The sequence below is a fragment of the Condylura cristata genome, unplaced genomic scaffold (assembly GCF_000260355.1).
Source record: "Condylura cristata isolate star-nosed mole 26May11 unplaced genomic scaffold, ConCri1.0 scaffold00004, whole genome shotgun sequence".
NCBI classification, from domain to species: Eukaryota; Metazoa; Chordata; class Mammalia; order Eulipotyphla; family Talpidae; genus Condylura; species Condylura cristata.
This window is the reverse complement of record NW_004567105.1, coordinates 5,040,443-5,051,455: the sequence shown is the minus strand read 5'-3', so window position 1 is coordinate 5,051,455 and position 11,013 is coordinate 5,040,443. Positions and strand designations below refer to the sequence as shown.

The window sequence follows — 11,013 nt, the reverse complement described above, 5'->3', positions numbered from 1 at the left end:
GGCTGCCTGTATGCGTTCCCTTTCCTGAGGTCCAGTTAAGTGGAAAGGAGGTGTACACCGAGCAAGGGCGGTCTGTGCGTCTGTCAAGCTGGACCCTGGACCTAGGGCTGCAGAGCTGAGTTTAAGGTCAGCTCTGACCTTTTTCGCATGAACCAGCCGAGCTCCCTGGGCATAGGCTCAACCGCAGCGAGCTGACTTGTCACGCCTGTGAGGTGACAGGACTGCCCTCTTGCTTGCGGATGCTTGCAGGGAAACGAGAAATGACGTCTGTGGAAGGGGCGGCTGGCGTTGCCAAGCCGCGAGCTTATCTAGGGCAGCGGCTGAGCTGTGCCCTCTGCAGGCCGCCGCGTAGCACCGGCTCTGGGGCTCGCGGCACCCAGGGGTCTCCTGGCTGCAGGAGCACCGGCCACCCGGGGACTGAGAGCGGAAGGGCTGGCTGCCCCTTGACCAGGCCGGGCCGGGAGCTCCGGGAAGGCTCAGGGCCGAGCGGGGCGGAGATGGTCGGGGGGGAAGAGCCCCAGAAGAGTGACGTCACAGGAGAGGAAGCTGGCAGGAGGCAGGTTCTCGGAAAGGGGGAAGCCAGAGTGGGTTCTGTGAAATGGAGCAGCTGGTGGCCGGATCTTACAAAGCCAAGTCCCGGCGCTGCCACAGGGCACTCAAAGGGCACGAGGCCGTGGCCCGGTCAGGTAGGCACCAGGAGAGCTGAGCAGGGAACCGGGAGCAACCGGCTGTTCTCAGGAGTCAGGTCTGATGCCAACGAGGCCCGGGGGGTGGAGGGAGCTGCCTTCCCCTCTGGGCGCTGGCACCCGAGGGCCCCGCCCCTGGCCCAACCGCCCCCTGCGGCTCCCACCAGCGTGTGCTGGGCCCAAGACCTGGTCTCCGCCCTCCCCTGCTGGGAACTGACACTCTTCCTCAGCCTTCTCACGTCTTGTCTTTGCCACCCACACATCTAGATTTTCCAACAAATGCTCATTCAAAGAATTTCCCAGCATCTGCATAAGACGATCGTTATCAGAGAGGAAATGACCTGTCCTGAACCCCGCTGGAGATGCACCCCGCCTTCCCTTCCCCAGCCAGACGCAGGGGCCCCGGGCTTGGTGGTGAGCCACCAGGCACCCTGGACCCTCAAGGAAGCCTCGGAGGCTGGAGCTGGTCAGCCTGGCCCGGGCCCTGGCACGCACGGCATGTGACATGCAGCCCTGCCTCAGAACCCCGAGACAGCCTGACCTCCCCAGTTACAATGTGGGTGACTGGGAGAGACTTCCCCTCTGCACCTCGGCTCCTCAGCGGTCTGCGAGGCAGGACAGGCGCCTGGTCCTCCCTGTGCAGGTGAGAGCCAGGTCGTAGCTCCCAGGGGTGCCCCGGAGGGGCAGGTGTGCCCTGTCTTACTCCATGCAGTTGCCCCAGGGCCCAGGTTGGGGGCTGGCGTCTGCCTCTTGCCCATTTCTCAGATGAGTTACCCCGAGGATGCGCCTGAGCCCCTGAGCCCCGAGGACGGGAGAGGCAGGTCCTTGCTGAGGAGGACAGGAAGAGCCCGGCTTGGGACGCGGCTTGCTCTGCTTCCCTGCTTGAGCTCTTTGCTCCAGCCACTTTGGAATGACGCTGCACTGGGAATAGACACTTACTGGGGGCCAGCTTTCAATGGGCCCCTGGGCTGGCCCAACCCCCTTGTTTCACATGCCGAAGACAGATGACCAGACTCCCAGGGGCTCCTTTCAAGCCCCATGAGGGGGAGGCTTGGCGTGAGGAAGGAGAGGGCTGGAAGCCCCCAGCCCACCAAGCATCACCCCCAACACCTTGCCCGCGGCACCCTCGAGTTCCTTCTACCACTTCAAGGCAAAATCAAGGCCAAGAGTCCGCTCTGTGCCTCAGGGTGTGAGGGGTGGGCTCCATGGACTGTCCAGCTCACTTCTGAGTAGTGACTGTGCTTCGTGACTCTGGGGAGCCCCCACCCCCGGCCCTGTCAGAGCCTGTCACTGTCTGAAACGCCACCCTGGCAGTGATGACCCTTTGCGGCCAGCCCCTGCCCATTGGTGGCCCCGTCTGAAGCTCAAGAAGGCCCAGCCGGCGTCCAGCACCCAAACCTAGTGACCGCTCCCAGCTGTGTCGGGGAAGAAGAAGCCTGCTTGGGGAGCGTAGGAAGGGCGCTGCCTGACCACCGCTGGCGGCAGCATGGAGTGGCCCTGACTATGGCCCTGCACCCCTTAATCTAAGCCTTGACTCCCCCCCGGGAAACAGAACTGCGATGCCATTGACATCACAGGCTGCCGGGTCAGTGAGCTGACGCCCAGCTGGGAGCCGCCCAGCACCTGTGCCAGGACCCTGTCCCAGCCAAGGGCAGAGCCAGCGAGGTGGGGTGAGTCCAGGTGTTCAAGCAGGGGCCACGCCTCCCAGCGCCTCTCTGAGGTACCAGGTTCAGCTCAGGGTGGACAGAGGAGACTGCATCACTATCACCCCAAGAACTGTGACTCGTAGGCCACACTCAGGCAGATCTGTGCTGTCCTGATGCTGGGGCAAGAGCCCCCCCAAACACACCTGGGCAGGCTCCAGGAGGGCAGCGAGGGCCCCAGGGAGCCCTGAGGGGATCCACCAGAGAGCAAGGCAGATTCCTCCAGAAATGCCACCCCGGGCCTGGCAGGGCAAGATGCCTGCTACTGCCTGAATAGCCAGCCCGGATGTCACCCCAAATGACACGGGCCAAATGACACGGGTCACGCCCCCCGCAAGTCTCTTCCCTTCCAGTCGGGCTCCCTGGCAGACAGCCAGAGCTGGGGAGGACGCACGTCCAGGAGCGTCGTCACCCTGCCCCCCTTTGGCTACGGCTCAACCGATGGACCAAGTGCAGGAGCTGGGGTGTGTGGATATGAACCCCAGAATCCAAGCACCTTCCAACTCCAGTGTATTGGAATCTGTGCAACCAAGAAGTCTAGAATCTTGTGCATGGGAACCCCAGAATCCCGGGCTTGGGAAGGGCAGAGGCCAGCCAGCCTGCCAGACGCAGGCCCACCCCAGTGACCCAGGCCGTGACTGGCAAGACCACACAAGGCCGGCCCTCCTCTCTCTGCAAGCCGCCCCCTGCCGCCCTGCCTGCCCTCTGTCAGCATCCTCTGGGTGCCAGGTGCGGAGGCTCTGCCTGGGAGACACCCCTCCCTGGAAAGTCCTGGTCCCCCACAGGGAGAAAGGCTTTTCTGTCCCCCACCTTGCTGCCTACCCAGCGCCCTGTGCTCCCAGGGGCCCGCGGTTCCAGCGCTCTCACCCGCCTGCCAAGGCACCCACCACCCCAGACTCCGCTCCTGGGAAGCCTGTCCCCAAGGGCAGGTGCAGGGGAAGGGCTCCGGGGCGTGGGGGTGAGGCTGCTGGCTGTCACGTACCCCCAGAAGCTTGGGGTGAAGCAGGTGTGGCCCGGGGTGTGCGGCTTTCCCGCCGGAAGCCGCTGGCCTTGGCCACCAGCTGGGAGCTGGGGAGGGCAGGCGCCGCGGCCCTCGGGGGTTGTGGGAAAGGGCGCCTCAGCCCTGCGGAGTCCTGCGGCTCCCACAGGATCTCACTTAAGGGCTCAGGGCCATCTGCGGGGTGACGGTACCCATGGACACGAAACCGCAAGGAGCACGTCTGAAGACGCACGTGTGAGGCCCCCAGGCAGATGGGGACACAGGCCACAGGCCCAGGGCGGACAGCAGGCCTGCCCCGCCCTGCAGCTGCTCCTTTCCTGTGCTTCCCCCTGAGGCCTGGGACCTGGGGGTGCCAGCAGGAGGACGGGGTTCAGAGGGGCGCGTACCTCCTGTTCTGGATGGTCCACTGGCCCTGGGCGCAGGGCAGGTCATACTTCTGCCGCCGCAGTGCGTATGCGTCAAACCAGAGGGCCAGGCCGTAGTCCAGGGAAGGGACCTGGGGGCAGGCGTCCGTTACCAGGAGGCTTTCGGGGCACAGGGGGCTGGGGCCCGCCTCCCGGCACAGCACTGGAGGAGGCTTGCAACACTGCACCGCTGGCTGAGGTCTGTCAGTCAATCAACAAACAGGCCAGCCCTTGGCCACACTCACCACCCCCCCAGTACGGAGGATTCGCACCCTGGGCTCAGCCTGTGGGCGCTTCAGCCAAGGCAGGACAGCCCTCCCCTCCCGGCCGGGCACCCCAAGGCCCCGGGGGGTGCTCTGGGCACAGCAGGAGGGCAGGAGGGGAGTGGGGCTCACCGTCAGGTGCCAGGAGCAGTGTGTGGCAGGCGGGTAGTAGCTGGGGAAGTGCGGTGTGCTGAGGACGCCCTGCGGCTCCAGCCGGCCCTCCAAGGTCAGGTTCACCTCGCAGGCTGTCCCGGAGAACGGCCATTACCCAGGGGCCCCGACCTCGTCCGGTGCACCTCCCTGCCAGTGTCACCGGGGGAGGGGGGTAGCTGTCACCCACCACCCCACTGCCAGTCACGGGACTGAGTGGGACTCTGTGACCTTGGCCTTAGCTTTCTCCCCAGCACACGGCAGCGACCCGGAGCAGCTGTTGGGGTTCATGGGCACCCATCCCTCACGTGGCGCCAGTGAGGTGCGGTGTGTCTGTCACTGGTTGTTCTCAAAACTGCAGAGAACTGGGGGCCACAGGGGTTGGGGAAGGAACGGTGTCCCCCTTTTCAAAGGCGAGGCTCTGAGAAGGGAAGCCTGGGGCGGGCAGGGCACAGTGTCCCTCATCCCCTCCGCAGGCTGTCACTGAGCCTCAGGGGCGCAGCCAGCTGGGCCCACCAGCCTCAGGCGCCCTGGAAGGGCAGCTGGAGCCCCAGGCTGAGGCCAGGAGGGGGGACCCGAAGTGGGAGGGGGAGGGGCAGGGGAGAAGCAGGCGCACCCCCAACCCCCCACCCTCCCACAGCTCTCAAACTGCAAGGTTTGCTTTGCGTGCCCAGAGGCGGGCTGATCCAGACTCAAGAACAACGGGAAAGGTGGGGTGTAGTCTCCCTGAGAAGGGGTGCAGGAGGGAGATAGGGGAGTGGGAGGTGGATGGGGGTGGGGAAGGGTCAGTGCAGCGGGGGCAGGAGTGCCCGGCTGAGCACCCTAGAGCCCTCAGGGAGACTGGGCTCCAGTGGGGTCCTCCCCCCAGGATCAGCCACCCATCGGGCAGAGAGGAGGGGGTGGGAGCATAGGGCGGGCGGGGGGATGCAGAGCCCCAGATCCCGATGGGGAGAAAGAAAGCAGGAGAGAGACCCAAGGAGAGAGTGAGAATTGAGGGGAGATGTAAGTGGGGGGGTGGGGCAAGGGTGAAGGAGGAGAAGGGGGGATGGAGTGAGAGTGGAGGAAGGAAGGGAGGGGTCCGGATGGGAGGGCGGGAGGAGCTTCCAGAACCTTCCCTCTCCCCAGCCCAGCCCCACCAGAGCCAGGGCGGGCCGGGCGTGTCCAGGCCAGCACGGGCTCTGCCTCCCCGGCCGCCCCTGCCCGGGGCCCAGGCGCCTCACCCTGGAAGGCCACGGGCTGTACGGAGAGCAGGAAGGGGTCGTAGTAGCTGTGCAGGCCCTTCTTCCACACCACCGCCATGATGGCGCCCGACGCCAGCACCTCCACCACCGGCTCCTGGCGACTGCAGCCGTAGACCCTGCGGGCAGAGCGAGGCGGGGGGCAGGGTGGGGAGGGCCCCGGGCCACCCTCAGGGTCTGGACGCCGGCCTGCGGTGCCCGTGGGCAGGTGTCTGACGCGCTCTGGCCCAGGGAGCCAGCTGGAGCCCTCTGGAGCCCTTCATCGACAGACCAGTGCCAGCTACAGCCCTGCGCCCCCGCCCCGCGGGGACCCCAGCATCTGGCAGCAGGGCCGCAGCCTCCTGCAAGTGATGTGGGAGACCAAGCATGGCCGCCCCCGCCGGATGAGGCGCCCCTGAGCCCGCAGAGTGGGGTGAATAGACCCAAGGGCTTCTCCGGGAGGGTCCTGGATGCGGCGTTTCTTGGCTCTGGAGTCCGGCCCAGGGCTGCCTCCCAGCACCCCCATCCTCCTGTGGACACCTGTGGGGTTGTCCTCACGGTCTTGCTCCCAACAGCCCACACGGCCTCCTCGGGCCTCCGGCTCACCTCCCCAGAAATGGCAGAGCAGACATGAGGGCTAAGGGAGACCGGGGCCACCTTTAGGGGGGTTCAGTTTTCAACATTGAGGGTTTTCTTTCCTTTTATTCACTTAGCAGCAGGTCTGGTGGTAACTCAAGTGTCGCCCAGGCAACAGGATGTGGGCACAGAGACCAGACTCGAAAGGTGGACCATGGTCTCTCTGCTCTATCTTAGACCCCCCACTCCTGGCTTTGGGGTGCAAGTGGGAGGTCTCCAGTCTGGGCTGCACTGGGGTGCAGCTACAACCAACTGGAGCAGTGCTGAGTTGGCACCACCCAAAAGCAGGTGGTGCTGGGAGGGGACACGCAGAGAAGCCCCAGGGGAAAGCCCGCGAGCATCTCACCCTCGTCAGTCTAGAAATCAGATGGTATCGGGCTGTTCGTCTTCCCAGGAACCCAGCCCACACACTTTCCAAACTGAGGTCACAGTCCCCTGGTGGCAGGGGACACGGGGAGCATGGGGTGCCTCCCAGGGCGGGGTGGGATTCAGGAGGGGCGGGGAGGACCCCCGCCTTTAAGGGCCACCCCTGGTCTGAGCACCCAGGTTCTACCCCCTGTTGCCTGGAAGCTGATGGAGCCCAAGGAAGCCCACCAGCCTGCACCCAGTGGGGGACCCGAGGGAGGGGACAGGGGACGCCCCCAGTCTGCAGCCACGTGCAGTCTCCTCTCCCTGCGTCCCTGGGGGTCAGCTGTCCCCCCAGGACCGGCCCGGGGCCAGCCAAGCCCGGTCTCGGAGCGCTGGCGGTGACGGGACCAGCCTCTCCCCAGACACCCGGCACTCACGAGGTGATGAGCCTCCTCTCCAGGGGCCCGGCCGCGTCGTACATGGCCAGCCGGTCCCGGCAGTCGGGCCGCGTCCACTCGAGCCGGAGCTTGAGCATGAGGTCCTCGGGGCCCTGCAGGTGCCATAGGCAGCTGGAGGCCAGCTGGTCGGGCCCCTTCAGCTGGAGGACCTGGCCCCGGCCCACGGAGCTGTAGCGGTAGCAGCCTGGAGGGGGGAGGGCCCCAGCGGCGTTAGCCAGGAGAGACCAGCGAGCCAGGTCGCCGGCCCGGGGCGGGGGAGCGAGCAGGAGCGGCAGGCACAGCGGGGCCCCGTCCTGCTTTGCTGCGCCCGGAGCTTCCGTGTCCTCACTCACGCATCCACCCATGGGCCAGTCACTCGGTCCGTAACACCACGAGCCGGTGGCTGCCCGGGGACTCGAGGACAGTGGCCGCTGGCCAGGGACGTGGGAGGGGCTCGGGAGGTGAGGGCGACCCACCCGGCACGGTGGGTCAGGGAGGTTTGGGGGTCACAGTGAGACACTGGGCACCAGGGAGGGGGGTACTCCAAGGCAGAAGGATCACACCCGTGGGTGGGGGAGGCTCCTCCCAGCCACGGGGAGCCACGAAAGGGCAGGAGGGCTGGGACGCGGCCAGGCCCAGCCGCCGGGGCGGGCAGGAAGCCTCGCGGCCAGCGGAGAAGGGCGAGGAAAAGTTTTGGGATTTAGGAGTCAAGGGAGGGTGCCCTAGGGGTGCTGGCGGAGCCCCAGTGACAAGGGAGCAACGAGAAAAGGGCCTGATCTGGGGCTGCTGCCTGCAGGACTGTGGACCCCGAAAGCCCGGGACAAGAGAAGCCGCTGTCAGCACCCCTCACAGGGCGGGCAGGCCTGGGCGCCCGCAGCTCCACCCAGCCTCTGCGGGCTCGGCTGTCGGACCTGAGCACCGGTCACAGGTTGGGGGCGCTGATTCGGGGGCTCAGCAAGCAGTAGCACACATGTAGGTGTCAGTAAAGGTAATCAATGTTCTCAGGTGGGGGGGCGGGGGGGCTGGGGAGAAAGTCCGGGACTGTCACCCCTCCACCCCCACACCTCCTCCGTCACACAGATGTGTCGGTCACTCCCCACGAGCTTTGTACGCGAGGCCAGAAGGAAGCACCACCTACACCCCTGCTCGATGGCGTGTTGGGCGCCCACCTGTGTTCTACTGGGTGTCAGATCGCGCAGCGGGGGCTGGTTGGGGAGGATGTCCTGGGGCCCTCACCTGGCCTTTGCTCTGGCTGTTCTTCTGGGGTGGGGGAGCGGGACACCTTTCCCTCCCTGCCTGGCCTGGCAGACTAGAGCCTGCCCCTGCCTGAGCCCGCACCCCCTCCGTGAAGCTCCCAGGACCCCACCCCAAGCCGCGCCTTTCTCCCTGACACGAATCCCCTCCCGTGCTCTGGGCCTCGGCCCCTGGCGTCCGAGGCAGAGCCAGTCCCTCTGTCCCTGCCCAGGGCCTCCCGCTTGGCGCCGGGTGTGGGGAGGTGCTGGTTAGGAGTCTCTGTGGTGGGGCTCCCGGCCCCCGTGAGGCCAGTGTGGGGCATGTCTGCTGCCCAGCGGAGGGAGGCCTGGCCTGGAGGAGGTGCTCAAGGCTTGTTCGGGTACTTCTGGAACATGAGGAAAACTGTCATGTGATTTGTTTCAATCATCTAGAAACGCCATTCTTGACTCGTGGTTACAAAATCGGGGGGCGGCTAGAGGTGGCCTGCTGTGGGCACCCCATGGACTAGACAGCCCAGGGGCCCCCAGGGCCCTCAGGAATAATAACACTGATTAACTATTGACTATTGATTAGGTCCCAGACTCTATGGCGAGAGGGCAGGTCAGCCTGGCAGGCTGAGAGCCGGAAGGAACCGGCGGAGGGAATGTCTCGAACCACCTGGCCATGGTATCTCCCAGAGAGCAAGTTTTAGACCAAGAGACCACTACCCCTGGAATTAGATTGCTTTGTGCCGTCAGTGGACAGGGGGCTCCCAGGCAGAATGAATCCGAAGTGGAAAACAGTGTCATGTTCAGCTGCAGCTACACTTGCTACTCACACCCAGCCCACACAGGTCACACGCGCCCGGTGAAGACACGCACACCTGCCACAGACGCACAATCGCTCCCCCACAGCCCCCCGAGTCCTCCCGGCCACCCCGGGAGCTCCAGATGGGCCCGTCGTGGACGCCGCTTGCCCACCCCGCCTCTCGCCAGGTCAAGAAAAACACCAACTCAAACAGAAAGTGGAGAGGAAAGCAAAAGGGCGTACCCAGGGTGGCGTTCAGGGCAACTATCTCTTTCACGCTGGCTTCTGTTAAAAGGAAACGAACAAACAAATGAAGACAAAAATAAATACGTAAAATGAAATAAGACGAAAATAAAAAGCGAGGAGACCATCGGAGCGACCTGTCTGAGACGGAGTCTGGACCCTCCCTGCCCGGGCGCCCTCGGTCCCGGCCCCCGGGCACCCCAGCCCACCCTGACAGCACCCCAGCCCTGGCGGCCACCCTTCCGTACTGACCCAGGATCACCAGGCCCTCGGGGTCCACCTCATACTCAGCCCTGTAGGGAGCAGGGTCTGAGCTGTTGACCGCAGACAGGAGCTCTTCCACCAGCACTGCCCGCACCACCTCGGGGCTCAGCATCGGCCGGCGGTGCTCAGGGATTTGGAGGATGAACCAGAAGAAGCAGGTGAGCGGCCCCTCCCTGCGGCAGGAGGAGGAAACAGGGGCTGGGGAGGGTGGCCCCCCACTTCCGCCCGGCCCCCTGCCCCGCCGGAGAAAGCAGACGCGGGGGGCCTACGAATTGGGCCCTAACTACCCCGTCTCTGCGCGGAGGGCCTCCTGCCTGGCTCCGGGGAAGGTGCTCCCATCGCCCCATTTTGCAGGTGAGCTGAGGCAAGAGGCCTGGTTATTTGCCGCAGCCCAGGCTGAGTGGACGGCTGGCCCCCACCTGGGCTCGCTGGGTACCCGGCGCCCGTCCACGGCGCCCGTCCACGGCGCGGTGCCCACCCTCCAGGCGCAGAGACCGGCTCGGTGAGGGAGGTCGCGGCGAGCCACGTGGCCGCTCCGTGCCTCGGTTTCCCCATTAACAAAAGTGAGGGCACTGTAGCAGAAGTTGACGGTGCCCCCTAGCCGCGTCTCGAGTGTGAGGTTCTGGAGCGGGCTGGGAGGGGCAAGGTAGCTCACCCGAAGGAGTAGACCGAGCTGGAGTTGTAGTAAGTGCCCAGGCGGGTGCTGGCAATGAGCTCCTTGAGCTGAAAGAGGGGAACAATAGCCCCTGGTGACCGCTGGGGTACGCAGCCCCGCTGTCTCTGCAAGCCCCCCCAGCCTGGCATGCCCTCGAGCCCCCTGGGCCGCGGGGCGGACAGGCTGGCCCTGTCCGAAGTCACACCCCTCTGCCTCCCCATCCCCAGCTGTCGCCCCCAGGCCACAAGCGACCTCTCTACCCCCACAAGTCACTCTTCAGCCCTGGAGTCCCGCTGGCTCCCAGCCCCCTCCACCCCCGGTCACGGCTCAGCCAGCTGGTCTGCGCCCCTGACCGCGCTCTGCACACACTGGGGTGGACCCCTGGCAGGCCTGCCTGTCCCCACAGCAGCCCCCAGCCACTCCTCCCCCACCATCTGGCTCTGCTGTCACCCCTGATGAGGCAGACAGAGAGACTCGGCTTGGTCCCCAGGGGCGGGTCTGAGTCAGGCACAGGAAGCCAGGGGGTTATTGGGGTGACTGAGGGGAGCACCGGCCAAAGGGGCTGTGAAGGAGCATCCGTGTGGGCAACTGAGGTACAGTCCGCCAGGAGAGCCCTGGGAGACTTGGGGCACCCCCAAGGCCAGAGGGAGCTGGGGTGCGCGTCCACGCACATCATCTCTTGGGGACGACTGCTGGACGGCGTGGTCAGGCGTGGTCCAGTGGCCTGAGAGTGGAAAGTGCTGGCAGCAAGAGAGCACCCCACATACTGAGTAAAAGCCGTGGACCTGGAGGCAGGGCTTGCGGGTGGGGCCCTCGCTGCACCCCTGCACCCTACAGTGGGCACAATTAGGGTTTAATCCAAGGGCACGGGACCCCAGAGTCCGCCAGCTCCCCCAGCACCCTCCGTCAGGGCCCCTTCCAGCATGTGCGGACAGGCTCTGGCCTCTCAGTGTCCACACGGGCTGATGAGCAGGTCGCCCCCCCCCCA

At 65.7% G+C, this 11,013-nt stretch overlaps 1 protein-coding gene across 2 annotated transcripts in view; it reads right to left on the bottom strand.

Moving 5' to 3' along the window:
• Positions 1-11,013, bottom strand: part of TMPRSS6 (transmembrane protease, serine 6) — a 24,539-nt gene that overhangs the window by 9,720 nt on the left and 3,806 nt on the right. For both annotated transcript variants that reach the window (XM_004675687.2, XM_012720670.1), the window contains exons 3-9: positions 10,026-10,093; positions 9,359-9,543; positions 9,107-9,148; positions 6,845-7,049; positions 5,427-5,563; positions 4,189-4,301; positions 3,776-3,885 (exon numbers count right to left, since the gene is read on the bottom strand). In XM_004675687.2, coding sequence (XP_004675744.1) covers positions 3,776-3,885; positions 4,189-4,301; positions 5,427-5,563; positions 6,845-7,049; positions 9,107-9,148; positions 9,359-9,543; positions 10,026-10,093 — 860 coding nt within the window. The remainder of the gene's footprint in view (positions 1-3,775; positions 3,886-4,188; positions 4,302-5,426; positions 5,564-6,844; positions 7,050-9,106; positions 9,149-9,358; positions 9,544-10,025; positions 10,094-11,013) is intronic.